Below are 26,225 nucleotides of genomic sequence, written 5' to 3'. Positions count from 1 at the left end.
AAAAGCGGAGGTCCTCGTATGCAATGATTCTTCCAGCGATGTAATCACCCGAATATTGTTCTCATCAGTCAGACAGACTAGTTGGCCTAACTACCAGCAGCAGTACAGTCTAGGTCTCAACTAGCTGTATTGGTATTGGTAATGGTCTTCAACTAGTACCCAGTCATAATAGCATGTCTTTGTGGAATGAGACCGCTGGTCTGTATTCATGAAGCATCTCAGAGTAGGAGTGTGGATCTAGGATCAGTTTAGCCTTTTAAATCATAATGAATAAGATTACATGGACAGGGAGGACCTGATCCTAGATCAGCACTCATAATCTGACACACTTTATGAATACAGGCCTTGTTCCAATATCCACACTAGCACTTAGTATGAAGCAATGTAGAGCGTTGGGCCAGTAACCGAAAGGTCGCTGGTTCGAATCCCCGAGCCGGCAAGGTGGACAAATCTGCCGTTCTGCCCTTGAGCAAAGCAGTTAACCGCCAACAACAACTGCTCCCCGGGCGCCGATGAGTGAACTAGTGTTGGAACACAAGTGACGTTACTCAAACCACGAGAGAAGAGAATGTGCTCAGCTCAGCCTCCGTCTAATTTATGACAAGAGCACAAGTGGAAGAGCTAGCATTGTGTGGCTAATTGACGACAGGTCAGAGTTCCCTTACTGCGACTCCCTGCAACTCCATGTGGGCTACTTGTTTCTGCCTTTCTCAATTGAAACATCCGACTGTCACTGCAAGGAATGGATGTTGCCAGGCCTCACTAATGAACCAATGAATCAATGAATTAGCTAAGCAGCGATTAAATTAATGCAAGCCGAACGGAGGAGCAGGAGTCGTGGACATATCCTGGAGAAGGTGATTAGCGCTGAACAGATACAGACACACAAACCAGTCGCGGCTGCCAATATCAGTTATTACACATTTCTCCTACTTTGGACGTTTTCCTTGTTTATTAACGAATGGATTTATCATCACTTTCTGACGTTGTATTGATGTTAAGATGTTGTTTTTTAATGCTGGTCTGCCCACACGGGCACATACAGTGGGGAGAACAAGTATTTGATACACTGCCGATTTTGCAGGTTTTCCTGCTTACAAAGCATGTAGAGGTCTGTAATTTTTATCATAGGTACACTTCAACTGTGAGAGACGGAATCTAAAACAAAAATCCAGAAAATCACATTGTATGATTTTTAAGTAATTAATTTGCATTTTATTGCACAACATAAGTATTTGATCACCTACTAACCAGTAAGAATTTTGGCTCTAACTGCACCTGTTTGAACTCATTACCTGTATAAAAGACACCTGTCCACACACTCAATCAAACAGACTCCAACCTCTCCACAATGGCCAAGACCAGAGAGCTGTGTAAGGACATCAGGGATAACATTGTAGACCTGCACAGGACAATAGGCAAGCAGCTTGGTGAGAATGCAACAACTGTTGGCGCAATTATTAGAACATTTTAGAAGTTCAAGATGACGGTCAATCAACCTCGGTCTGGGGCTCCATGCAAGATCTCACCTCGTGGGGCATCAATGATCATGAGGAAGGTGAGGGATCAGCCCAGAACTACACGGCAGGACCTGGTCAATGACCTGAAGAGAGCTGTGACCACAGTCTCAAAGAAAACCATTAGTAACACACTACGCCGTCATGGATTAAAATCCTGCAGCGCACCCAAGGTCCCCCTGCTAAAGCCAGCGCATGTCCAGGCCCGTCTGAAGTTTGCCAATGACCATCTGGATGATCCAGAGGAGGAATACATGGCCCCATCTGGATAAGAGCGTCTGCTAAATGACTAAAATGTAAATGTAATGTAAATGAATGGGAGAAGGTCATGTGGTCTGATGAGACAAAAATAGAGCTTTTTGGTCTAAACTTCACTCGCCGTGTTTGGAGGAAGAAGAAGGATGAGTACAACCCCAAGAACACCATCCCAACCATGAAGCATGGAGGTGGAAACATCATCATTCTTTGGGGATGCTTTTCTGCAAAGGGGACAGGTGCACCGTATTGAGGGGAGGATGGATGGGGCCATGTATCGCGAGATCTTGGCCAACAACCTCCTTCCCTCAGTAAGAGCATTGAAGATGGGTCGTGGCTGGGTCTTCCAGCATGACAACGACCCGAAACACACAGCCAGGGCAACTAAGGAGTGGCTCCGTAAGAAGCATCTCAAGGTCCTGGAGTGGCCTAGCCAGTCTCCAGACCTGAACCCAATAGAAAATCTTTGGAGGGAGCTGAAAGTCCTTATTGCCCAGCGACAGCCCCGAAACCTGCAGGATCTGGAGAAGGTCTGTATGGAGGAGTGGGCCAAAATCCCTGCTGCAGTGTGTGCAAACCTGGTCAAGACCTACAGGAAACGTATGATCTCTGTAATTGCAAACAAAGGTTTCTGTACCAAATATTAAGTTCTGCTTTTCTGATGTATCAAATACTTATGTCATGCAATAAACTGCAAAATCGGCAGTGTATCAAATACTTGTTCTCCCCACTGTAGGAGGTACATATGAGCGTGTGGTACCTGTGTTCAAGCTGGTTAACCTTAGAGATCTTAACCGCTGTCTCTCACTAACACAACGTTCATCATGCATGTCACTCTTCACTTGCTTTACTGTACATGGTGGGCGGATCGATTCAGCTCGGTGGTCAGGTTTGCGTTGCCATGTGCGTGTGTGTGCATATAGTGGGCTCAATACTGAGTGTGTGTGTGTAGGGTTGCGAGAGAGCGCATGATGTGTGGGTTGAGGAGGTCCAAGAATAGATATGTCATAATCAACTTTGCGGTGTATAGCGAGCGGGTGGTTTGTTCGGCCCAAGTATCAAATCATTTCCCAAAGTTTTATTTTCCGAATCCAAAACCTCTGAGCCCAAATCGTTCGAGAGAGAAAAAAGAAAGTGAGGGTCTCCTTGATTATGTGACATCCTCCGGAAGGCCTCTGGAGTCGTTTCCTCCATTACTTAGAAGAAAATAGCCTTCTCACTATTGAGACTGTCACTCTCAATTTGGGCTAATGGTAAGCATGCACAGGCCTCCTGGATATTCTCCCTCCACACCCACCCAGAGTCCCCCCCCCCCACTCCACCCTTCCCGCCACCAATCGCCGTGGTGACAGTTTGATTAGATCATCAATCGTGGCTGTTAACAGTGGTTTTCCTGAGCACCTGGGCAGGCAGGTCACAGCTGGCTCTGAGCTACCGCTGTCCCCCTGACCCAACACTGCGTGTGCGTGTATGTGTGTGTGTGTGTGTGCACCTCTCTGTGTCTGTATGTGTGTGTGTGTGCGTGTGTGTTTCTCATTTCTGTCAGCATAGGGGAATTTGAAATGACCCACACAGTGCACTGCAGGATTTTATTGAGTGAATGTATATCTGACTGTGTTTGCTGCTGTTTCAGCTCAATACAAATGAGAAGTTATTAGACTTTGCTTGTTATTTTCTCCTGATATTGTTTTGTTGGGCTCTGGAGGTCAAGGTAGTAATCAATTCTATAATTGTATTACACTGGGTTTGAGAGATTGTTAATTTTTTTGGGAGGAGGAGGAGTGTGTGTATGTGTGTGTCTTTGTATTCGTGTGTAAATGAGTAGAGAATTGTAATTGTGTATGTGTGTGTGTGCGTCTCTGTGTGCCTGCCCAGAGTCTCGCTCACAACAGTGTATTGTTCACTGTCCTACAGATGCATAGATATACTGTATGTGACAGCAGGCTGTTGCTCTATGCCGAACAATACACACTCACAGATACTTAGAGCGATGCATTACACACACACACACACACACACACACACACACTATAAATCCAGGTACTTCTTCCCTTTATTTACTTTTGCTGTGAAGCCAATTCCCTCATCTTCCCGCTAAAGCGCTGTAAATGTATAATGGGACAAAGTGTGTGTCTCGTTCCAATTCCTCAGGTATTACATGATTAAATAAATGTCCCGGGTTTTTAACTAGGTATTTGCCTGTTGGGAAAATCTAGGGATTATGGTCCAGTATTATTTCAATATGAAAGGTCATTGATCATTCTCAGAGAAGTGGTTTTGTCTCTATGTCTCTCTGTCTCTCTGTCTCTCTGTCTCTCTGTCTCTCTCTCTCGCTCTCTCTCTCTCTCTCTCTCTCTCTCTCTCTCTCTCTCTCTCTCTCTCTCTCTCTCTCTCTCTCTCTCTCTCTCTCTCTCTCTCTCTCTCTCTGTCTCTCTCTGTGTGTGTGTGTGTCTCTCTCTCTCTTTCTCTCTGTCTCTCTCTCTGTCTCTATTTCTCTCTTTCTGTGTGTCTCTCTCTCTCTCTCTCTCTCTCTCTCTGTCTCTCTCTCTGTCTCTATTTCTCTCTCTCTCTGTCTCTCTCTCTGTCTCTATTTCTCTCTCTCGGTGTGTGTCTGTCTCTCTCTCTGTGTGTCTATCTTGCTCTCTCCTTCTCTTTCTCTGCGAAAAAAGGTCCAACAAAAACAAGACAGGAAAAACCTATTAACTCCCTATTCCTGGACATTGCCGTAAACATGGCTAATTGTTCCCTTCATTGTGTTGCTGCTCAGCTGAGTGGTGTGGCAGTGGAGAGGGCCGCACAGAAAGAGAGGGAAAGAGATAGAAGGGGAAGGGAGAGGGGGAGAGAGGGGGAGACAGAGAGAGGGAGAGAGGGAGAGAGGGGGAGAGAGGGAGAGACAGGGAAGGAGAGAGCAGGGCTTTTGTTGTGATTATTAATGGCCGTTTCACATGAACCTGCTCTAATAAACTCAACAATGGCCCAAAATCACCTGACTGATGAGTAGGATGTGGTAGCGGCAGTCGCAAGCGGATGGCCAGGCGTGGCCCTGGTAACGGTAACCGTTACAGGCACCGTACTGCCACCACCGCACCCTCCCTCCTGACCAAGATTAATGAAACTTCCATTGCTTTTAATTAGCACAGCTGTGGTCATCAATTATAACCCCCCTTCTACTTCCCCTCCCCCCAAATACAAATATTGTTATATTTTGGGGGAAATTCTTGATTTATATTATTGTGGTGGCCGGCGGAGTGAGATGAATGGGCCCCCATCATCGCCGTTCGCAGGGAGATGAAGAGTTGGAGCGGGGAGGAGATGGGGGGAGAGGAGGGAGGGTAATAAGATCAGCTGCAGTGGAGAGTATTGTATCATATTGTACAGTAGGGGACACAGTCATGTGAGAGGGAGGGAGAGTGAGAGCCGACCCTGATGCAGTGGAGTACATACACTGAGTGTACAAAACATTAGGAACACCTGCTCTTTCCATGACATAGACTGACCAGGTGAATCTAGGTGAAAGCTATGTATGATCCCTTATTGATGCCACTTATTAAATCCACTTCAATCAGTGTAGATGAAAGGGAGGAGACATGTTAAATAAGGATTTTGAAGTCTTGACACTTGAAACATGGATTGTGTATGTGTGCCATTCAGAGGGTGAATGGTCAAGACAAAAAATGTAAGTGCCTTTGAACGGGATATGGTAGTAGGTGCCAGGCGCACCGGTTTGTGTCAAGAACTGCAACGCTGCTGGGTTTTTCACATTCAACAGTTTCCAGTGTGTATCAAGAATGGTCCACCACCGAAAGGACATCCAGCCAACTTGACACAACTGTGGGAAGCATTGGAGTCAACAAGGGCCAGCATCCCTGTGGAATGCTTTCGACACCTTGTAGAGTCCATGCCCGATGAATTGAGGCTGTTCTGAGGGCAAAAGGGGGTGCAACTCAATACTAGGAAGGTGTTCCTAATGTTTTGTACACTCAGTGTAGAAGTGTGTATGTTTCATCAGTGTCTTACGTCAAGAGTGGCTTGAGTGTACACTACTTTGAGTATTAGCTATAATACAAACCATTTGTGTAATAATTTGCCCAATCATCAACTACAATGCCAACTGAAATCATCAGTAGCATAAGCCAAAATGCACCATAAATAAAGCAGCGTATTTGATCTTATCTAAGCCCTCATTGGGCTAGTTGGCTGAATGATTGATTGACATATACAGACTTCCTTATCTGCTCAGCATCAACTTTCGCATTCCCCATCTCTCTGTACAGTGTGCTGTACATTCTCCTCATTCCTATAGCACTACTTTTGACCAGAGCTGTATGGGCCCTGGTCAAAAGTAGTGCAGTATATAGGGAATAGGGTGCCATTTGGAACATAGCCTTTGTCTCTGTGTTGTGCTGAGCTGGTATGTGGCATTAGCTTAGCACGACTGGCCTGTCCCTGTGTTAATGAATGGAAACACAGCCCAGTGGAGCCGTAGCATTGCTAACCCAGCCAGCTACAGGCAGAAAGAAAAACATTTGTCACCATGTATCCACCGCACTCCCAGTTTCCATTTCAAATGAAACTTTATGACTCCTGACGTTTTTCTTCTTCTCTTCTCCAGGCTTGCTCTTTCCCCCACCGTGTCTGTTGCTCAGATTGGAGTTAGTGAGTGTGAGGTGTTAGCACAGGGTTTTTCTATGCACGTTGAGCTGTAGACAGGGATAGAATCTCTCCACTGTCATACTGTAGTTCTCTCTCTGAGAATGGTGCTATGGAATGGTGGTATCGCTCTCTGTATTTCTGACACTCTTTTTCAGTCAGAGTATTAGTGAAATAGATATTCAGTGTTATAGTGATTCATGTGGGTTATGTGTAGATGTGGAGGTCGGGAGATGTGCTCTGTTTTTCAACCTGTGTGTTTGTGGTGAAAGTGTGTGTGTGTTGGGTTTGTTGTGAGCCACCAGCCACCATTTGCCCTCTTGACTCCAGGGTGGGATCTGGGATGGGAAGATATTTCATGAGCACACACACACACACACACATACATACATGAACACACAAGCCCCACGCCCCTACGTCCACCAACCCACAGAATACAGCTCAAAACAGAAATAATGTTTTAAATGCAATCATTGTCAGGCCCAAACAATGTCATTTATCAAGGGAGCATTTGGGACTGTATAATAAGTTTCACATTATTAATACCATTTTTCATCCTCTGTCAGGCCTGTCTGATTTATGGAATGAATGTGATCTAAGGTGATCATTGAATTAGAATTCCAGTAATAAGAGAGGGAGAAAGAAGACCAGGTCTTTACTTCTGCCCAGACACACGCACGCACGCACACACACACACACACGCACGCACGCACACGCTCACACACGCGCACACACACACACACACACATACACACACACACACACCCACACGCGCACACACACACACACACACACACGAACGCACACACACACACACACGAACGCACGCACGCACACACCTACACCCGCACGCACACATACCCACACGTGAACGCACGCACACACACACACACCCACACACACACGCACGCACACACAGACACATCCATGTACACCCTCACACAGTCCCCCCCCCACATACACACACAACCAACCCTCCCAACCCGTTATGCTTTTGCTGTTTTGCCACAAAGCCAATTTGCTAAACAACCGTGGGCTAGACCGATACCGGCTTCATAATTTGAAGGGGGGAGAGAAAGGAGCGAGGCCCTTGTTAATTAGATAAGGGATAAAGCTCATTATTTAAAATGATATTGAGCCAAAAGTAAATATAAGTGGCCCCGTTAGAAGGCTTATAATGGGCCTGGATGGGGATGGGGCGTCGTTACAGCAGAACACAATGATTTACAGCTAGACGCTCTTTGATGTATAGACTTTACCTTTTTATTAAGCGAGTGTCGTCACGGTCCCCGGCTCACTCATTTCCCACTGTGTGTAATCAAAATCCATAGCCAGACGCTGTTGTCCCAATCCCAATATGTTCAGTTGAAAAAAATAACAACAACACAACAAATAGAAACAGAAATTCCTTTCAGATAATTTGAGTGGCAATAAAGAAAGTAGTGGATCATTTCTTTAATATTGGATCGAGGGTCTAACAGTAACAAGTCAACCTTTGGGCATTATTAGCCCCTCTCTCTCTGGTTCTATTGCATTAGCTTGTCTATCTGGGGTGTGTGATCTCTGTCATACATCATCCTCTTTGATTTCTGTTAGAGAGTGAGTTTCTCTTCTGTTCTAATCAGGTTGTGGAGTCTACCTCTGGTTTAAACACTCTAACACTTTAAATAGGAAGGGAGCAGAAAGTGGCTGCATTCCCAAGTGACACCCTAATCCCTATATAATGCACTACTTTTGAGCAGGGCCAATATGGATCTGGTCAAAAGTAGTGCACTATATAGGGATTAGGGTGCCATTTGAGAGACACCCAGTGTTTCCGTGTTGTTACCGTTGTTGACTCCAGCCCACAGGACTCTTTAATGCTTCCGCTCCCTCTCCGTAGTATTACCAGGGAATTTATGACAGAGTTCCACTGTATTCCTTAAAAGATAATTACATTCATCATCCCTTTTCCCTTGCTTTTGTGTACCTGAGAGCCGCACAATCGCGTCGGGAAAACATAAATATTTCGCCGACGCTACTGCTGGCAGGTGATCTTAATGAAATTCTAGGAGTGTAATTTGATTTACGAGCCGCTAATGTGGCCTGATATTAGAGAGAAACAGCACTGATATGGCTGCCTTGTGCTGTATTTAAGGGCTATCAGAAGCCCCAATAAAGAGCGTTGTGTCTTTACGGCTTTTAGCTGAGTTATTGTCGCAGATATTCATATCCATAGTAATTCTTCGCGGCGACGCAATTTAGTGCCGGCAATATATAAATACGGAGATAATAGTTAATTTGGGTGCGGATCCTCAGATTGCAGAGGCTTTAAATACCAAAAAGTTTGGACTAGGAAGCATCTGGAGGCTTTTTAAGTGCTGCTGATAGGTGCCGAGGGAGGCCTCTGACCTCTTGTTGTCACACAAATTAGGAGTAGGGGTGCTTTTCCGCCTTTTTGGTGGTTGGTTACCAGCCAAGGATGCCAGTGGGTTGCATTTTCTGCGCTTGATTTGCGATTTTGGGATGAAACATTTTGATTTACGGTCCAGTATTCATTAAATCCCCCCCCCCAAACACACACACACACGGACATACACATTTATCTTTCAAACCTCTCCTATCAACCATTTCTTTGTTCTTTACTGGAACTCTAGTTGTATGGTCAGCAGTGTGTGTGTGTGTGTGTGTGTCTCTGTGTGTGTGTGTGTGTGTGTGTATACAGTGGGGGAAAAAAGTATTTAGTCAGCCACCAATTGTGCAAGTTCTCCCACTTAAGATGAGAGAGGCCTGTAATTTTCATCATAGGTACACATCAACTATGACAGACAAATTGAGATTTTTTTCTCCAGAAAATCACATTGTAGGATTTTTTATGAATTTATTTGCAAATTATGGTGGAAAATAAGTATTTGGTCACCTACAAACAAGCAAGATTTCTGGCTCTCACAGACCTGTAACTTCTTCTTTAAGAGGCTCCTCTGTCCTGTATTAATGGCACCTGTTTGAACTTGTTATCAGTAGAAAAGACACCTGTCCACAACCTCAAACAGTCACACTCCAAACTCCACTATGGCCAAGACCAAAGAGCTTTCAAAAGACACCAGAAACAAAATTGTAGACCTGCACCAGGCTGGGAAGACTGAATCTGCAATAGGTAAGCAGCTTGGTTTGAAGAAATCAACTGTGGGAGCAATTATTAGGAAATGGAAGACATACAAGACCACTGATAATCTCCCTCGATCTGGGGCTCCACGCAAGATCTCACCCCATGGGGTCAAAATGATCACAAGAACGGTGAGCAAAAATCCCAGAACCACACGGGGGGACCTAGTGAATGACCTGCAGAGAGCTGGGACCAAAGTAACAAAGCCTACCATCAGTAACACACTACGCCGCCAGGGATTCAAATCCTGCAGTGCCAGACGTGTCCCCCTGCTTAAGCCCGTCTGAAGTTTGCTAGAGTGCATTTGGATGATCCAGAAGAGGATTGGGAGAATGTCATATGGTCAGATGAAACCAAAATAGAACTTTTTGGTAAAAACTCAACTCGTCGTGTTTGGAGGACAAAGAATGCTGAGTTGCATCCAAAGAACACCATACCTACTGTGAAGCATGGGGGTGGAAACATCATGCTTTGGGGCTGTTTTTCTGCAAAGGGACCAGGACGACTGATCCGTGTAAAGGAAAGAATGAATGGGGCCATGTATCGTGAGATTTTGAGTGAAAACCTCCTTCCATCAGCAAGGGCATTGAAGATGAAACGTGGCTGGGTCTTTCAGCATGACAATGATCCCAAACACACCGCCCGGGCAACGAAGGAGTGGCTTCGTAAGAAGCATTTCAAGGTCCTGGAGTGGCCTAGCCAGTCTCCAGATCTCAACCCCATAGAAAATCTTTGGAGGGAGTTGAAAGTCCATGTTGCCCAGCGACAGCCCCAAAACATCACTGCTCTAGAGGAGATCTGCATGGAGGAATGGGCCAAAATACCAGCAACAGTGTGTGAAAACCTTGTGAAGACTTACAGAAATGTTTGACCTGTGTCATAGCCAACAAAGGGTATATAACAAAGTATTGAGAAACTTTTGTTATTGACCAAATACTTATTTTCCACCATAATTTGCATATAAATTCATTAAAAATCCTACAATGTGATTTTCTGGAATTTTTTTCCTCATTTTGTCTGTCATAGTTGATGTGTACCTATGATGAAAATTACAGGCCTCCCTCGTCTTTTTAAGTGGGAGAACTTGCACAATTGGTGGCTGACTAAATACTTTTTTTCCCCACTGTATGTGGGTGCTGGCCTGCTTGTGCTTGTGTGCGTTAATGTGTGTATTTCCCACCGTTGAGCTATGGCTCATAATAAAAACAGGCAATAACAGGGACACCTCACTGGGACCTGGCCTTTATTCCTCCCCCTCTCCCCCTCTCTCTCCCCACCCAGCCCTCCCTAAGTTATGGGCTGAATAACCACGGAACAATATTAAGATAACATTTCCTGATTGTTTGTCAGGCAACGAGGCACCTTCACCTCGCTTTCATCACGTCCACCATGTTCATTAAATTTACAATTTGTATTTGCCCTATAGCGGGATAAACAGGAGCTTATCTGATGCGTCTTTTATTCTTTATTTCATTATCTTTTCTTCCCCCTCTCGGGATTGAAGGTAAATATAAATCCACAGTAGCATCGCTGTGGTGCTGGGGTCTTGTTTGTATTGCAGTCATACTGTGTGTGTGTGTGTGTGTGTGTGTGTGTGTGTGTGTGTGTACGCACTAGCCCTCTCTCTCTATCAGAAGAGGCCTTGCGACTATTCTCCTGAAAACACCGCTCTGTACTACGTTTTTACTACTCTTGTATACTCGAGAGGGGGCGGTTGTATTTCTCTATCGACGACTCAGTTAATAGTTAACATCGTACACCACTTAGAAGTGTGACATTAAAATGTGGAATCCAAAGAAATCATTCCTGTGAACTCTGCCTTTTCACAAATCATTATTGTATTCAGACTTCAAGCTTCCACTATCAAGCTGCCTCACACTACAGAAACAGGAGGTAGACTCCTGCTCCTATGTGCCGACCCAGCTCGTACAAGCCAAGGTTCGTGCAAGACTACTTACTTACACCACTGTGGTACAGGGTGTGTTCACTAAAGACGTTGCAGTGGTCGACATGCAGAACACACACCTAGCCACACTGTGTGAGAGGTTGGAAGGTAGATGACTGCCCATTTGAATGGTAAACCAGCTCCGTCCAGCCAACTGATTTGATTACCTTCAAAGCCCATTAACCATAGACTACTAGAGCCTTGGAAAGCACGTGCAGGGCACAAGAGCGATGGTGTCTCGTCATGCTATTGTTCAACCTGGGAACGAGCTTGTCGTCAGTTGACTTTGTGTACGCTAATGGAAAATAACGAAGCCGGGACGGTGTACTCAGGAAACAGTCACCCAAAGGATTCTAATATTTTCTGAATGTTTTAACAAACACTCTTTAATTTGGTTTCAATCGACTCCCGCAGAAGAAATCTTCTGGCCTCATGCACGCACGCATACAAACACACAAGTTTTGGTCAACTTTAAAGTTATCCACAGTCTTCGACTCGTAATGTCTGGGACAGCTCAAGGCCAAATGATTTAATGTTCATTCTGCTAATTTAGCCTGGATTTAAGCTGACGGGCGAGAGAGGATGATCCATTCTGACCCTACTGACCCTACTGAGTGCTGTCATGTTTCTCCCTCTAGGTAATCTTTCGCTCTCACACACACTCTATTTTGCATGTGAAAATGCTCTCCTGACAGTTGCATATCAGATGGATTCTCTCTCTTTCCCCCCCCATCTCCCCTTCACTAAATAAACAACAGTCTTCACTTTGAAGTTGTCAGTTTGGCTGGAGAGGAGAGTTGGCCTCTCTCTCTCTCTCTCTCTCTCCCTCTGCTCCCCTCTGGAGTGTGAGAATATGGCGGAGACTTTTCTCTGACTGACTGGTCACCCTAACGGGAGGGACCTCTGGAGCATTGTCTACCAGACTTCACAGCATCTGACTTTTAGGAAAGCTATGACCTGTCTATACATTTTTGCGCCACATGTCCTGTTGTCAGTGAATTGTGTCGCGTAAGTAAAATAGGGTTAGTGGAAGTAAGTTACTGACTCACACACACAAAAACACACACACACACACACACACACACACACACACACACACACAATCCTATCCCAGTGACTACCTTGCCACATGGGGGCAGTAGTGCAGAGAGGCTTCACATGGGATGGTCTCAGATGAGCTTCATTTGCCATCAGTGGAAGTGTATCCTGCAGATCCACACAATGTATGTGTGAGAGGTATGATAATGAATGACAGTATAGGAATAAAGACGAGAGCTTACAGGGAAGAGGCCCACCTGGCTATTTGAATAAATCTGCATGGGATGCCAATCATTTAGTTGCTTCAGGATCAGAGGAAAGAGAGAGACAGAGGGAGAGTGTGTGTGTGTGTGGACGTGTTTAACTATACTTGTGGGGACTAGAAGTCCCCACAAGAATAGTAAACTAACAGCAATTTGACCAACTATTGTTAAACCCCCTAGAAATAGCATTTTAGTGTTAAGGTTAGAATTAGGGTTAGGGTTAGTTTTAGGGTTAGGGTTAGGAGCTAGGGCTGGGGTTAAGGTTAGGTTTTCGGGTTAAGGTTAGGGTTAGGGTTAAGGTTAAGGTTAGGGTAAGGGTTAGGGGTTAGAGAAAATAGTATTTTGAATGGGACTGACTTGTGTGTCCCCACAAGGTTAGTTGTACAAGACTGTGTGTGTGTGTGTGTGTGTGTGTGTGTGTGTGTCTGTGTGTGTGTGTGTGTGTGAATACCAACACAATTGCACTCCTTGTCGTCATGTGTAATTGAGATCTAAGGAGTGCCTGTTAATTTGCTTGATGTGGAAACCCGATGAGCAGCAATCACAACAAAAATCTAATTGTATCTAACAAATAGGAGAAAGGCCTCCTGTTTCTTACCTCTCTCTCATCCTCTTTTCACCTCTCTCTCTGTCTCACTCTCTCTCTCTCTCTCTCTCTCTCTCTCTCTCTCTCTCTCTCTCTCTCTCTCTCTCTCTCTCTCTCTCTCTCTCTCTCTCTCTCTCTCTCTCTCTCTCAATTCAATTTCAATTTAAGGGCTTTATTGGCATGGGAAATGTATGTTAACATTGCCAAAGCAAGTGAAGTAGATGGTGAACAAAAGTGAAATAAACATAAAAAATTAACAGTAAACATTACAATCAGAAGTTCCAAAATAATAGACATTTCAAATGTCATATTATGTATATATACAGTGTTGTAACAATGTGCAAATAGTTAAAGTACAAATTGTAAAATAAATAAACATAAATATGGGTTGTATTTACAATGATGTTTGTTCTTCACTGGTTGCCCTTTTCTTGTGGCAACAGGTCACACATATTGCTGCTGTGATGGCACACTGTGGTATTTCACCCAGTAGATAAGGGCATTTATTAAAATTGGGTTTGTTTTCGAATTCTTTGTGGATCTGTGTAATCTGAGGGAAATATGTGTCTCTAATATGGTCATACATTTGGCAGGAGGTTAGGAAGTGCAGCTCAGTTTCCACCTCATTTTGTGGGCAGGATTTTGTATACAAGGATTTTCCAAAGGTTACTGTTGACACATATCCCACGATAGCTTTGGGGTTAAATTTGTCTCCACTTTTGTGGATTGGGGTGATCAGTCCTTGGTTCCAAATATTGGGGAAGATGCCAGAGCTAAGGATGATGTTAAAGAGTTTAAGTATAGCCAATTGGAGTTTGTGGTCTGTATATTTTATAATTTCATTGAGGATACCATCAACACCACAGGCCTTTTTGGGTTGGAGGGTTTGTATATTGTCCTGTATTTCATTCAATATAATTGGAGAATCCATTGGGTTCTGGTAGTCTTTAATAGTTGATTCTATTTGATTCATATTTGCACAACAGCATGTGAAATTTATTGTCAATCAGTGTTGCTTCCTAAGTGGACAGTTTGATTTCACAGAAGTGTGATTGACTTGGAGTTACATTGTGTTGTTTAAGTGTTCCCTTTATTTTTTTGAGCAGTGTATTATTCAGTTCCTTTGGCTTTGATGCCTCATGATTTGAGTATTGCTCTGTTCAAGTAGACTGTGATTTTGCTGTGGTCTGATAGGGGTGTCAGTGGGCTGACTGTGAACGCTCTGAGAGACTCTGGGTTGAGGTCAGTGGTAAAGTAGTCTACAGTACTACTGCCAAGAGATGAGCTATAGGTGTACCTACCATAGGAGTCCCCTCGAAGCCTACCATTGACTATGTACATACCCAGTGTGCGACAGAGCTGCAGGAGTTGTGACCCGTTTTTGTTGGTTATTTTGTCATAGTTGTTTCTAGTGGGGCATATGGGGGTGGGAATGCTGTCACATCCAGGTAGATGTTTGTCCCCCTGTGTGCTGAGAGTGTCAGGTTCTTGTCCAGTTCTGGCATTTAGGTCGCCACAGACTAGTACATGTCCCTGGGTCTCTCTCTCCCTCTCTCTCTCTCTCTCTCTCTCTCTCTCTCTCTCTCTCTCTCTCTCTCTCTCTCTCTCTCTCTCTCTCTCTCTCTCTCTACCTATTTCTATCTCTCTACCTATTTCTATCTCTCTGTTGCTGTCTCTCATATACCTCTCTGTTCCTAGATTTCCTTATCCCTTCAATCTTCCCTCTACCTCTACCCCCCTCCCCCCACTCTCTCTCTTGCTCTCTCTACCTCCCTCTGTCTCTGGCCTGTTTAGAGGCAGTAGGCTGTATGCATATGTATGGGGCTAGACTGTGGATCGTGACGGGATCTGACACGCGGAGACAAGATCAAAGAGCTCCATCTGATCTGGTGAAAATAGACGCAAAACCTCCTCTCATCCATACAAAACCCCCACTGATCAGTCTACTGCAAGCACCATTCCTCCTCAGCTCAGCCTCAGCCTCACACAGAGATATATACACACACACACACACACACACACACACAAACACAAACACACAGACACACACAGAAAGAGGCAGGCGGAAAAAGAGGCCCATATCGAGGCCTAGCACCCGATTGCGCTCCACAATAAACAATGGCCCCGTTTAGCTCATAAAACAGGAGTGTTGTGCATAATGTTCACAATAAAATATAGCATCTCTTCACTCATGTTATTTACCTCTCCCCCGGTGGGCGACTGGCTGTTCCATAAATACGAGAGAGATAGAGGGAATGAGAAACACATATATCTATCGCCAGGTCTTTGGCAAATCACGGCATGAGCGAATGAACGGGAGGATTTTCAATATGCCTGCGAGATTAGGCCAAGGCGATAAAGACGCCATTTTAGAATGTGTGTTTGAGTGCTCGTGGTAAATGATGTTGAAGCTGCCGTTTCGTAAGACTGAGATGATAGTGTGACGTCACAGACGTTTCTGTGTGCGAGATAGATTCATCGTCTTTGAATGTAGATTGATGTGTAAGGCAAGCACGTGTGTGTGTCTCTCTCTCTCTGTCCCTCTCGCTCTCTCTCTCTCTCTTACACCCCCTTTCTCCCCCTTTCTCTCTTTCTACCCCTCCTTCTTTCCCCCCTCTCTCCATAAGGAAAATGTATGAGTTTGAATTATTGATTTTGACACATGTTCCACGGTGCTAGAAGTCATTATTTGTTCAGGTGAGTGTCAACATGGCGTGCTATGAAACAGATACCAGAGGCATTAAACAACGCTATCAGACCTTAAAGACACCCTCCTCCCTAAAATAACACGCTCTCACGAGTCTCGGCACTAGACAAATGCTCCCGAAAATCTGACTTCATTTGTTTATGGCGCGCACATTTTTCATTCTCCAGCTAGGCAAAATTATTATGCCGGCCTAAAGATTAATTTGACCGCAGGGTATTCTATTGTTTTTACTAATGAGTGTTGCTTGTAGCTTAATAAAACCGCTATGAATCTGGGACTGAGCACCCAATTCTAAACTGGAAGCATCTAGGCCTATGTACTGTTGGTCTCTATAGAGAAAAGGTCTTCGTGATCAACCGTGTTTCATGTCATCGCACAAAGACTGGCACGTAGGTTAGAGGAACAGAGGGAAAGAAAGATACAAGGGAGAGATGGTTAGTGAGAAAAGGAAACAGGGTTTTAAGAGATGGCATGAAGAAAGATGAGTAAAAAGAGGAATAACAGAGATTTACATTTTAGTCATTTAGCAGACGCTCTTATCCAGAGCGACTTACAGTTAGTGAGTGCAAACATTTTTCATACTGGCCCCCCGTGGGAATCGAACTCACAACCCTGGCGTTGCAAGCGCCATGCTCTACCAACTGAGCTACAGGAGGCTACAGGATGGCGGGATAAAGGAATGGTAGGAGGTAAAGTGTGGTCTAGCTTGCCCTGATTAAGTGGTGTGAGACCCCTGTACAGATCAACTCTATTCTCCCCAATGGCCCATTGTGTGTGTGTGTGTGTGCATGCGCTGTGTGCATGCATGTGTGTGTGTGTGTGTGTGTGTGTTTGGACTGTAACAGAATTTCTCCAGTCCTCTGGGCCCTGGCGCAAAGCAGAGAATAAATGGTGGAGGTGGCAGGCCCGGACAGAAAAATCAATGCCTGCTTATACAGACATGACACGCCAGGAGCCCCAGCAATCTGTGTGTGTATGCGTGTGTTCTCCTGTATGTGTGTGTGTGTGTGTGTATATGTGTGCATATGTGTGCGCGTGATTGTGTGTGTGTGTTCTCCTGCATCCTCCCTTCCCTACCTTACAGGCTTGGGTTTCTACCTTTTACCTCAGCTTTGGGACTAAATAACTCTGTTCTTTTTTCCCTCCCTCCCTCCCTCCCTCCCTCCCTCCCTCCCTCCCTCCCTCCCTCCCTCCCTCCCTCCCTCCCTCCCTCTCTTGTAGGAAGTTTGAGTGTGATCTGTGCGACCGATCGTTCAGTGAGAAGTGGGCTCTGAACAACCACATGAAGCTGCATACGGGAGACAAGCCCCATAAGTGTGCCTGGCCCGCCTGCCACTACGCCTTCCTCACTCTGTCTGCCATGAAAGACCACTACAGGACACACACAGGTGAGATGCAACACGCACACACACACACACGGATACACACACACACACACACAGACACACACACACACACATTGTCTACTGTACTGTACACACACACCTCATGTCTCCTAGACACACACACACCTCATATACACACCTGTGATCTGACGCAACCCAATACCGTCAATAACTAACTACTACATGTCACATTATTGTCTAGTGTACTACATGTCCATACAGGTGAGACACATCACACTTCAGGATACCTACCTACAGTACATACATATACTGAGAGTAAGAATCAGTCAGAAATGAACAAAGTGCCTGTTTGGTGTTTTCCTTAGGTGTCAGTCCGTCAGTCAATCAGTCATGTCCTACAGTCTGCTCCTTGACCCCCTTTTAAGTCAATGACAAAAGCTAGCGGAAGGCAGGCCGGCAGGCAGCGGGCTGGTCTTGGTATGACAGGCTGAGTGAGCGCTAGCAGGAGAACAGTCCATCCGTCATGCGGGCCCCTCTCACAGGGGCTTTGATGTTATTTTAAATGTGTTGGAACAGTGATGTAACGGCAAGGCGCCGCCGACATAATTATACCTTTTTTATTTTCATTTGTTTCCCCGAGAACCGTCGTTCGCCGTCAGCCGGGGCCGACCGTCACTCTGCTCCAAGCACCTAGGTGTCACTTGCTGAGACAGGGAGGGTAGGGGAAGAGAGAGGGGGAGGAGGGAGGGAGAGATGGAGAGGGAGGCAGAGAGAGAGGGAGGGAGTGAATGAGAGGCTGAGAGAGAGAGAGCTGGAGAGATAGGTGGAGAATGAGAGAGAGAGAGAGAGAGAGAGAGAGAGAGAGAGAGAGAGAGACGAGAGAGAGAGAGACGACTGAGAGAGAGAGAGACGAGAGAGAGAGAGAGAGAGAGAGAGAGCGCGAGAGAGAGAGAGACGACTGAGAGAGAGAGAGAGAGAGACGACTGAGAGAGAGAGAGAGAGAGAGAGAGAGAGAGAGAGACGACTGAGAGTGACTCATGGCCCTGATTAGTGACACCCAAAAAGCTAACTCAATTTACAGCTCCATGATGCAACACTTCTATTAATGGGCAGACGGGGGGTGACAGCGGCAGACATTGCCGTATCATTGCAATCCCATTCCAGCACACTGGCGGGCTGACACACTCTAAAATATGATCGGCGTGTGTGATCTGTTTGAACGTTAAAAATGGGCTCCTTCACAAGGGTAAGCTGCAATACTAATAAAATAAGTAGGAAACTAAAAGTTGAACTAATCACTCTCGGTGACATATAGCTGTTAGTAATTGGGGAGATCTCTGTTACGTGTCTGGGGTGGGTTATGTGTGTAGCGGGCAGGATGGGGATAGATCGGTCCACTGGTGGGGGGTGTTGAGGAAAGTAGCGTGTGCCTACGTTTGAGTGTGTGTGTCAGCATAGATACCCAAGATAATTTAGGGCCCAAGAGAATGTAGCGCAACAATTAAGGTGTTTGAATAGTAGTTAGCTACACTATTATGTATAAAGCTGTTGTGCAAACAGTGTTTGAGAAATGGAATTCTGTCTTTATATAGTGTATGTTCTCAGTCCTGTTTGGACTCTAATATTTTTATGTTTTCGTTGTGACGAGACAATTAAACTCTATAAAACACACACTTGTGCTGCTACCATTTCTCTGACTGTGGCTGTGACATGAGCCCTAGTGAGGGACTTCCTACTTTCCCTCTGTGTGTGAACACCTCCCGCTCCTGGGCCTGCAATCATGTCTCCAACTGGATTCATTGTTCAGGGGCTGATTTGTGTGTTTTCTATGTTAATCACTCTCCTCACACCCCCAATGTCTGAGCTGAGGAGGAAGAGGAGGAGGAGGAGAGGGGGGGGTTAGGAGGAGGGGAGGTAGCGTCAGCCGCCAGGGTCATTTGTAACGGCTGATGAATGAGCGACTCAAATAAATAAATAAATCAAACATGTCCCAACCCGCCCCAGCCTTTTCCCCAGCCCCTCCGCAGAGGGACCGGCAGTGCCGTCGCCGCGACAGGGCCACAATTGATTTCCTCATTGCCTCAGTTTGTCGCTTAATCTGGCGATATGCTGATAAATCTTTGCTCTTTGTCAATTAATTTCCCTGAGAAATGAGGCCCAAAATGGCGAGCACATCAATACAGCGAGCGGATTCTGTGTCAAAAATTAAGCTGTAAAATTAATTGCCCTCCCATCCACAACCCTGCTAAAACATAACTAATGAGGGAGGCAATTATAGCTGCATGCAGACTCCTCCGGGGTTATTTCAAACACAGACATAGGTGTCGGGCACACACACTCATATATCAAATCACATTTTATTTGTCACATGCTTCGTAAACAACAGGTGTAGACTAACAGTGAAATGCTTATCTACGGCCCTTCCCAACAATGCAGAGAGAAAGAAAATAGAGAAATAATAGAAAAGTAATATCATATAATAATACAAGTAATAATAACTACACCATGAATAACAATAACTTGGCTTATATACACAGGGTATCAGTATCGAGTCGATGTGCAGGGGTACGAGGTAATATGTGCAGTACATATAACTAGGAATAAAGTGACTAGACAACAGGATAGATAATAAACAATAGCAGCATATGTGATTCAAAAACGCACACACACACACACGTGCAAATAGAGGTGGTATATTTTGACTTCAAAGTACTTTTAATAAGTCTTGCAATAAGTGGGAGTACCAGAAGAATAAGAACAAAGAATAGTATTGAACTGATAAAATGTTCTATGAGCGTACATGAGAGATGAGGGCGGCAGGTAGCTTAGTGGGTAAGAGCGTTGTGCCAGTAACCGAAAGGTCGCTGGTTCTAATCCCCGAGCCGACTAGGTGAAAAATCTGTCGATGTGCCCTTGAGCAAGGCACTTAACCCTAATTGCTCCTGTAAGTCGCTCTGGATAAGAGCGTCTGCTAAATGACCAAAAATAAAATAAAAAAATAATGAGCTTTAACTGGCCACTGTGAGTGACTGTATGTAATCTGGGGTGCGTTTTGTGTGTGAGTGTGTGTTTGTCTGATCTGTGTTATGTTCTGTGTGAGTCTCCATGAGCGAGTTGCGAGTGCTCAGTATCTTTAGCCTGCTGGAGCCCCTGGTGTTGACAGGGCCCCGTCACTGCCCCGTCCCCCACCAACCCCGTCCTCCCCTCGGCCATCAGAGGGCTCACCGCCATCGAACGGCAGATGAAAAGCACACATGTAATTTATCGCCACCGTTTCCTCCTCCAGAATAATTGTGGCGACCGCGACTGGGCGCGGGAATCGATGGCTATGGATTTTTCTGTGGTGGGGTCTTGTAGCATGGGGCATAATGAGAGATGGAAGGGCGACGGGTGGAATCAGGGGGTGAGGGGAGAAGGGGAAGAGGGGGCTGTTATTCTGATAGGAACTGAGGAGGAGGCAGATCTAACGCTCCCCTAACAGTCTGCTAACATTCTCCTAATATTCTCTTAACGTTCCCCTAACGTTCCCCTAATGTTGTCCTGAAGGTTTCAATGCCGACAAGGAGAAAGAGAGGAAGAAGTGCATTTTTAAAAGCCAAAAGATTTTATAATTCCCAGAATGAACAAATAGGAATCCTCTAAAGCTAAGGAAAAAGCACCTATTTAAGATGGGTGTTTTTCTCATCTTAAGTGGCACTGCATTAGAACACTCCTCACAGTCGAGTGGGTTTAAATGGGTGTAATACGGGTAATAGGAGGCTCCTCTCTCTCTGTGGATTCAATGAAAGCTGTTATCCGAAGTGAAAAACACTGCTTTCCCTCTGCATGAAGTTGTCACCTCGATGCATTATCAATGCACAGTGAAAGTTCAAACTTTGGGATTGAGACGAGCAGTTACGTGACGTGTGTGTGTGTGTGTGTGTGTGTGCTTGCTTGCGTTCGCGCTAGCGTGCATGTGCTGCATGTGTCCGTGTGTGTGTGTATGCGTGCGTGGATGCATGCCTATGTATGTATGTGTGTCTGTGCTACTGTACCCACATGAAAAAAGACTTTTTTGCGGACATTACTGAAGTATTTACTACTGTGTTTTTTTGCTGATAATACTGCAGTATTTACTATATTATACTACCGAACTCTATAGTCAACTGTAGTCTTTTTTTCATGTGGGTAGCTACAGCATGTGCCTTCTGTCCTGGAGGCAGACAGGCCAGAGCTCTGCAGACTAATCAGAGCTCTCCCCTGCTGAGTGGAGCTGGTGTAATTAACAATGGGCAGCAACAGGCTAGCACTGAGACACAGCACCATACTAAGCCCCTAGATCGCTATATCTACTAAGCTAAAAAAATAAGTTGTTTTATCACATACACCGGATAGGTGCAGCCATAGTAGTACGGCGCCCCTGGAGCAAATTAAGGTTCAGTGCCTTGCTCAAGAACACATCGACAGATTTTTCACCTTGACGGCTCGGGTTTTTGAACCAGCAACCTTTCGGTTACTGGCCCAACGCTCTAACTGTTAGGCTATCTGCCGCCTAACATATGGAATTGTTTTAAGGTGGTCATAAAATGTATAATTTAGCCATTTTATTTAGAATTTTAGGATCCCTGTAGGTATAAAAAAAGATATATACAAAAATGATTTGATAAAACATTGAATATGGCATTTACTGCTAAAGCCCATAGAAACGCATTGAATTAGACATTTATTTGTACATGGCAAAACAGACAGTCCAAAAATGTATCATAAGGAATAAGGTTTTGAAGTGTCTGTCCTATATCTGAGAGATATAAGGTAGCTTAGTGGGTAAGAGCGTTGTGCCAGTAACCGAAAGGTCGCTGGTTCTAATCCCCGAGCCGACTAGGTGAAAAATCTGTCGATGTGCCCTTAAGCAAGGCACTTAACCCTAATTGCTCCTGTAAGTCGCTCTGGATAAGAGCGTCTGCTAAATGACTAAAATGTAAATGTAATATAAGAAAACTAAACTTTTGTTAGACCCATGTTTGGTCACATTATTCGTGGCACATTTTACCCCCTATGCACTTTTTGGCATTTTTACAGCCCGATACTGGGTCACCTTCAGATGACTCCCCTGAAGCTTGTGTACGTCGTAGAGCAGAACAACCAACACCTTTGGTCTCGCCTTTCGGAATTCGTGACATATTAGTTCTAATGGTTCGGTCTGGATAGTTGGTTCGTGACAGGGAGTTCAGACAACTGCCGTAATGCTTGTTGATGTCATAGAGCCAAACAATCGACACTGTTTTAAACATCTCTTATACTGGCTATAGACCATCACCTGGGTCCTGTTCAGTAGGGAGGAAACGTTTTGAAATGTTTTAAAAGGGGGAGGTACAATCTGAACTGGACGCATAAGAACACAGATGTTTTGTTGTCCGTTGTGAAACGTTTTGTTGTCCGTTGCAAAACGTTTTGCATTTCATGCAAATAAATACTCATACTGATGATCCAGTGTCCTCAGAGTCATGTTTGTGTTACGATCAGCCTGCCTACACACCTCTCCTCCTCTTCCTCTTCCTCCTCCTACTGTGTCTGTGCTGAGAGAGAGAGAGAGAGAGAGAGCCATCAGGCTGTTAATGACAGATCCAGATGCAGGGGAAGAGGGAGAGCGAGGAAGCGCACTGCGTAGTAAAAAACCCACTGGAGTGATCAGCTCAGCCCCATCTGGAAGGCATCGGACAGAAATGAAGTTGTATAAAACCATCCCATTGATAATAAAGCTAATTTTTATGGCTCTGACAAGTATGTAATTATGTTCAGTGGTGCTTTTCACAGTCAATAAACCACACTGGCAATTTCCGTCCCATTTGACATATTTACATGGATACATTTGATTGGAGGAATTAGTTAACTTTGAGAGCCTTGATGGATATACACTAGTGACCTGTGACTTTTCCCTCTGATTTCATCTGTTAACAAACACCCTTTCTCTCTCTCTCTCTCTCTCTCTCTCTCTCTCTCTCTCTCTCTCTCTCTCTCTCTCTCTCTCTCTCTCTCTCTCTCTCTCTCTCTCTCTCTCTCTCTCCTCTCTCTCTCTCTCTCTCTCTCTCAATCCCTCCGCTTTCTCATTCTGTCCCTACTCCTTCTTCCTCTGTTGACTCTGTAATGTTCTCTGACCCCCTCCTTCCCGCCCCCCTACAGGAGAGAAGTCCTTCCTGTGTGACCTCTGTGGTTTTGCGGGTGGCACGCGACACGCCCTCACCAAACATCGGCGCCAACACACAGGTGAGCTGCACATATCCAGCGTCTAACGCACACACACACGGTCGTCAGTGCTGCTACTATTTATTATTATTTATCAAAGCTGCTCAACCATGTCACTATTATTTCTGTCACACACACACACACACAGTCTGACATGTTGCTGTCGGTGGTAGACATGTGTAGTAGTATGGATGACTGAATCTGAGATTTTTAATTTCGGTTATCATTTCACCATGTCATTCTATCGCTTAGGAAAATAGCATTTTTCAGATATGCCGTCAATAACAAGTGCTTTTTGGAAATTGGGAAAGTGAAACAAATCCTGTTCTTAACCATTTGTCTGGCAGGCGCCCAAAAATCAAGCATCTCGTTATAAATATTCATTTAGATATTCATAATTATTTTTGTTTTGCTGTCGCATTTTGACAGTCATTTACATTTACCCAACACTCTTACTTTTTGTCCTCTCTTGTCCCCTGTTGACAAGTGTCAATTCCAATAATTACATCTCGACATTCTATTGTCGGACACACTGTCCAGACTACAGGTGTCATCATTGAGTGTCTCTTTTTCAGATCAGAGCTGGGTTCAAATAGGATTTGAAGTCCTTTCAAATACTTTAGTTGAGTGGGTCTCAACTGGTTTTGCCTCGGGACCCAAATTTAACCAGGTTGTCTCAGTCACGACCCAATATTCGCATCGCGAAAAAGAATCGGCAAAATACAATCTGTAAAAAAAATTGTTATGCTATGTTGTTAGTAAATGTATCAATTATATGACAAGGGAACAACATTCCCAGATCTTTCATTGACAATATTAACAATTCTCCCATATTATTGATGAAGAATGTTAATAAACTCACTGGTTTGTGACCACAAAACCAACCAATATAGCACTACTAATAGCTATGTATTGAAAATACTGTGATTGAAGAAAAACATTTCAGAGATTAAAAATTGTTCATTATAATTTCTACACACTTTCTACCTGGTTTAAGTCGTTTAAGTTCAGACTGTTTTCCCCCCATAAAAAATATAATATTTTTTTACTCAGACACCCATGACCCATTGAGAATCGCTGCTTTAGGTGGCTTTGATTGAGCTTGCCTGGCACAATAGAATCATTGGAATAGTCGCAAAATTGCAAACCCCGCTCACCTGGCAATCCAGGCAGGCTAAAGCAAATGCTCAAAAGTATTTGATAGATTTGAACTACTTTCCTACTAGCACTGACTTTGCTGATAACTACTTTGTTAAGGGGAAAATGTACTTGCTACAATTGTGATATGTTGTTGTCTCACCTAGCTATGTTAAGCTGAATGCACTAATTACATTATAGTCATTTTAGCAGACGCTCTTATCCAGAGCGACTTACAGTTATATACTGCGAATACTGGTCCCCCGTGGGAATCGAACCCACAACCCTGGCGTTGCAAGCGCCATGCTCTACCAACTGAGCTACACGGAACTAATGTAAGTCACTCTGGATAAGAGCATCTGCTAAAAGATGAATATGTCAAATGTAAATGTCTGCGTTAGAGTGAGCTTCCACTAGAGACGGACAGTGATTCTGTATTTCTCTCTGTCCATCTGTCCGTCTTTCTGTCCACCCGTCCTTATCTTCCCTGTCTGTCTCTCTGTCCCCCAGGAGAACGGCCCTTCAAGTGTCAGCTGTGCGGCTTCGCCTCCACCACCCAGTCCCACTTGACCCGCCACAAGCGCGTGCACACAGGGGAGAAGCCCTACCGATGCCCCTGGTGCGACTACAGGTACCGGCTCATTGTGCTCGCCCACGCATGGAAGGACAGATGGCAGGGTTGATGGCAGGGGTTGATGGGCAGGAGGACTGGGGGTCTAATCACACACACACACACACACACACACACACACACACACACACACACACACACGGTCTGATCTCCCACAGGCTTCATCATCTCATCTCATCACTCTGCTATCATCAGCAGGCTACAGCAGCCAGCCACTGGCAGGTGTCATTAAAACACCATCACAGACCATCAGTAATTACACAGGAAATTGTCGGTGAAATTGGAAACACTTTTGGCAACGTTGCACATCTCCATCTCGCTTCTCTTCCTCTTCTTCATCCTCTTCCTCCCCCCCCCCCTCAGGTGTGGTGGAAGGAAGTGTGAAAGGAATGCTCCCGGAATTGGTTTTAGATAAACAAAAATGACATGGACAGGCTGTTTGTTGGGTTTGCTCTATAAGGAGCTGTAAGGCTGTTAGAATTGGAATTAACTCTTCAGATACTCTAGCCTGAAAAACTGAAGAAAGATTATCAAGGTTCATATCTTTAGGAACATCAGAGGATAGCTTAGAAACACTTTGGCTACAAGTTACTCTACCATGGTGAAGCTTGTCTTCTGCAGAAAGGTTATGGGTTAGCATGTGAGGTGTTATATCATATTTCACTTATTTATACAAATTTTTCACTCAATTCACATTCTATTTATCAAGGAAGAGTAGTATTTGACGTTTAAAAGCACTGTGGGGAGGCAACAGAGGGAACCAGACCAACTGTTCTTCTAGCT

At 44.8% G+C, this 26,225-nt stretch overlaps 1 protein-coding gene across 1 annotated transcript in view; it reads left to right on the top strand.

The window, feature by feature from the left end:
* Positions 1 to 26,225, top strand: part of LOC121560965 (zinc finger protein 407-like) — a 173,485-nt gene that overhangs the window by 90,744 nt on the left and 56,516 nt on the right. Inside the window, exons 4-6 of the mRNA XM_045215036.1 lie at positions 17,328 to 17,494; positions 23,612 to 23,695; positions 25,322 to 25,442. Of these exons, the coding sequence (XP_045070971.1) occupies positions 17,328 to 17,494; positions 23,612 to 23,695; positions 25,322 to 25,442 (372 nt within the window). The remainder of the gene's footprint in view (positions 1 to 17,327; positions 17,495 to 23,611; positions 23,696 to 25,321; positions 25,443 to 26,225) is intronic.

The sequence above is a fragment of the Coregonus clupeaformis genome, unplaced genomic scaffold (assembly GCF_020615455.1).
Source record: "Coregonus clupeaformis isolate EN_2021a unplaced genomic scaffold, ASM2061545v1 scaf0356, whole genome shotgun sequence".
Taxonomy (NCBI): domain Eukaryota; kingdom Metazoa; phylum Chordata; class Actinopteri; order Salmoniformes; family Salmonidae; genus Coregonus; species Coregonus clupeaformis.
The sequence above is the reverse complement of the archived record's forward strand: the minus strand, read 5'-3'. Positions and strand labels throughout refer to the sequence as shown.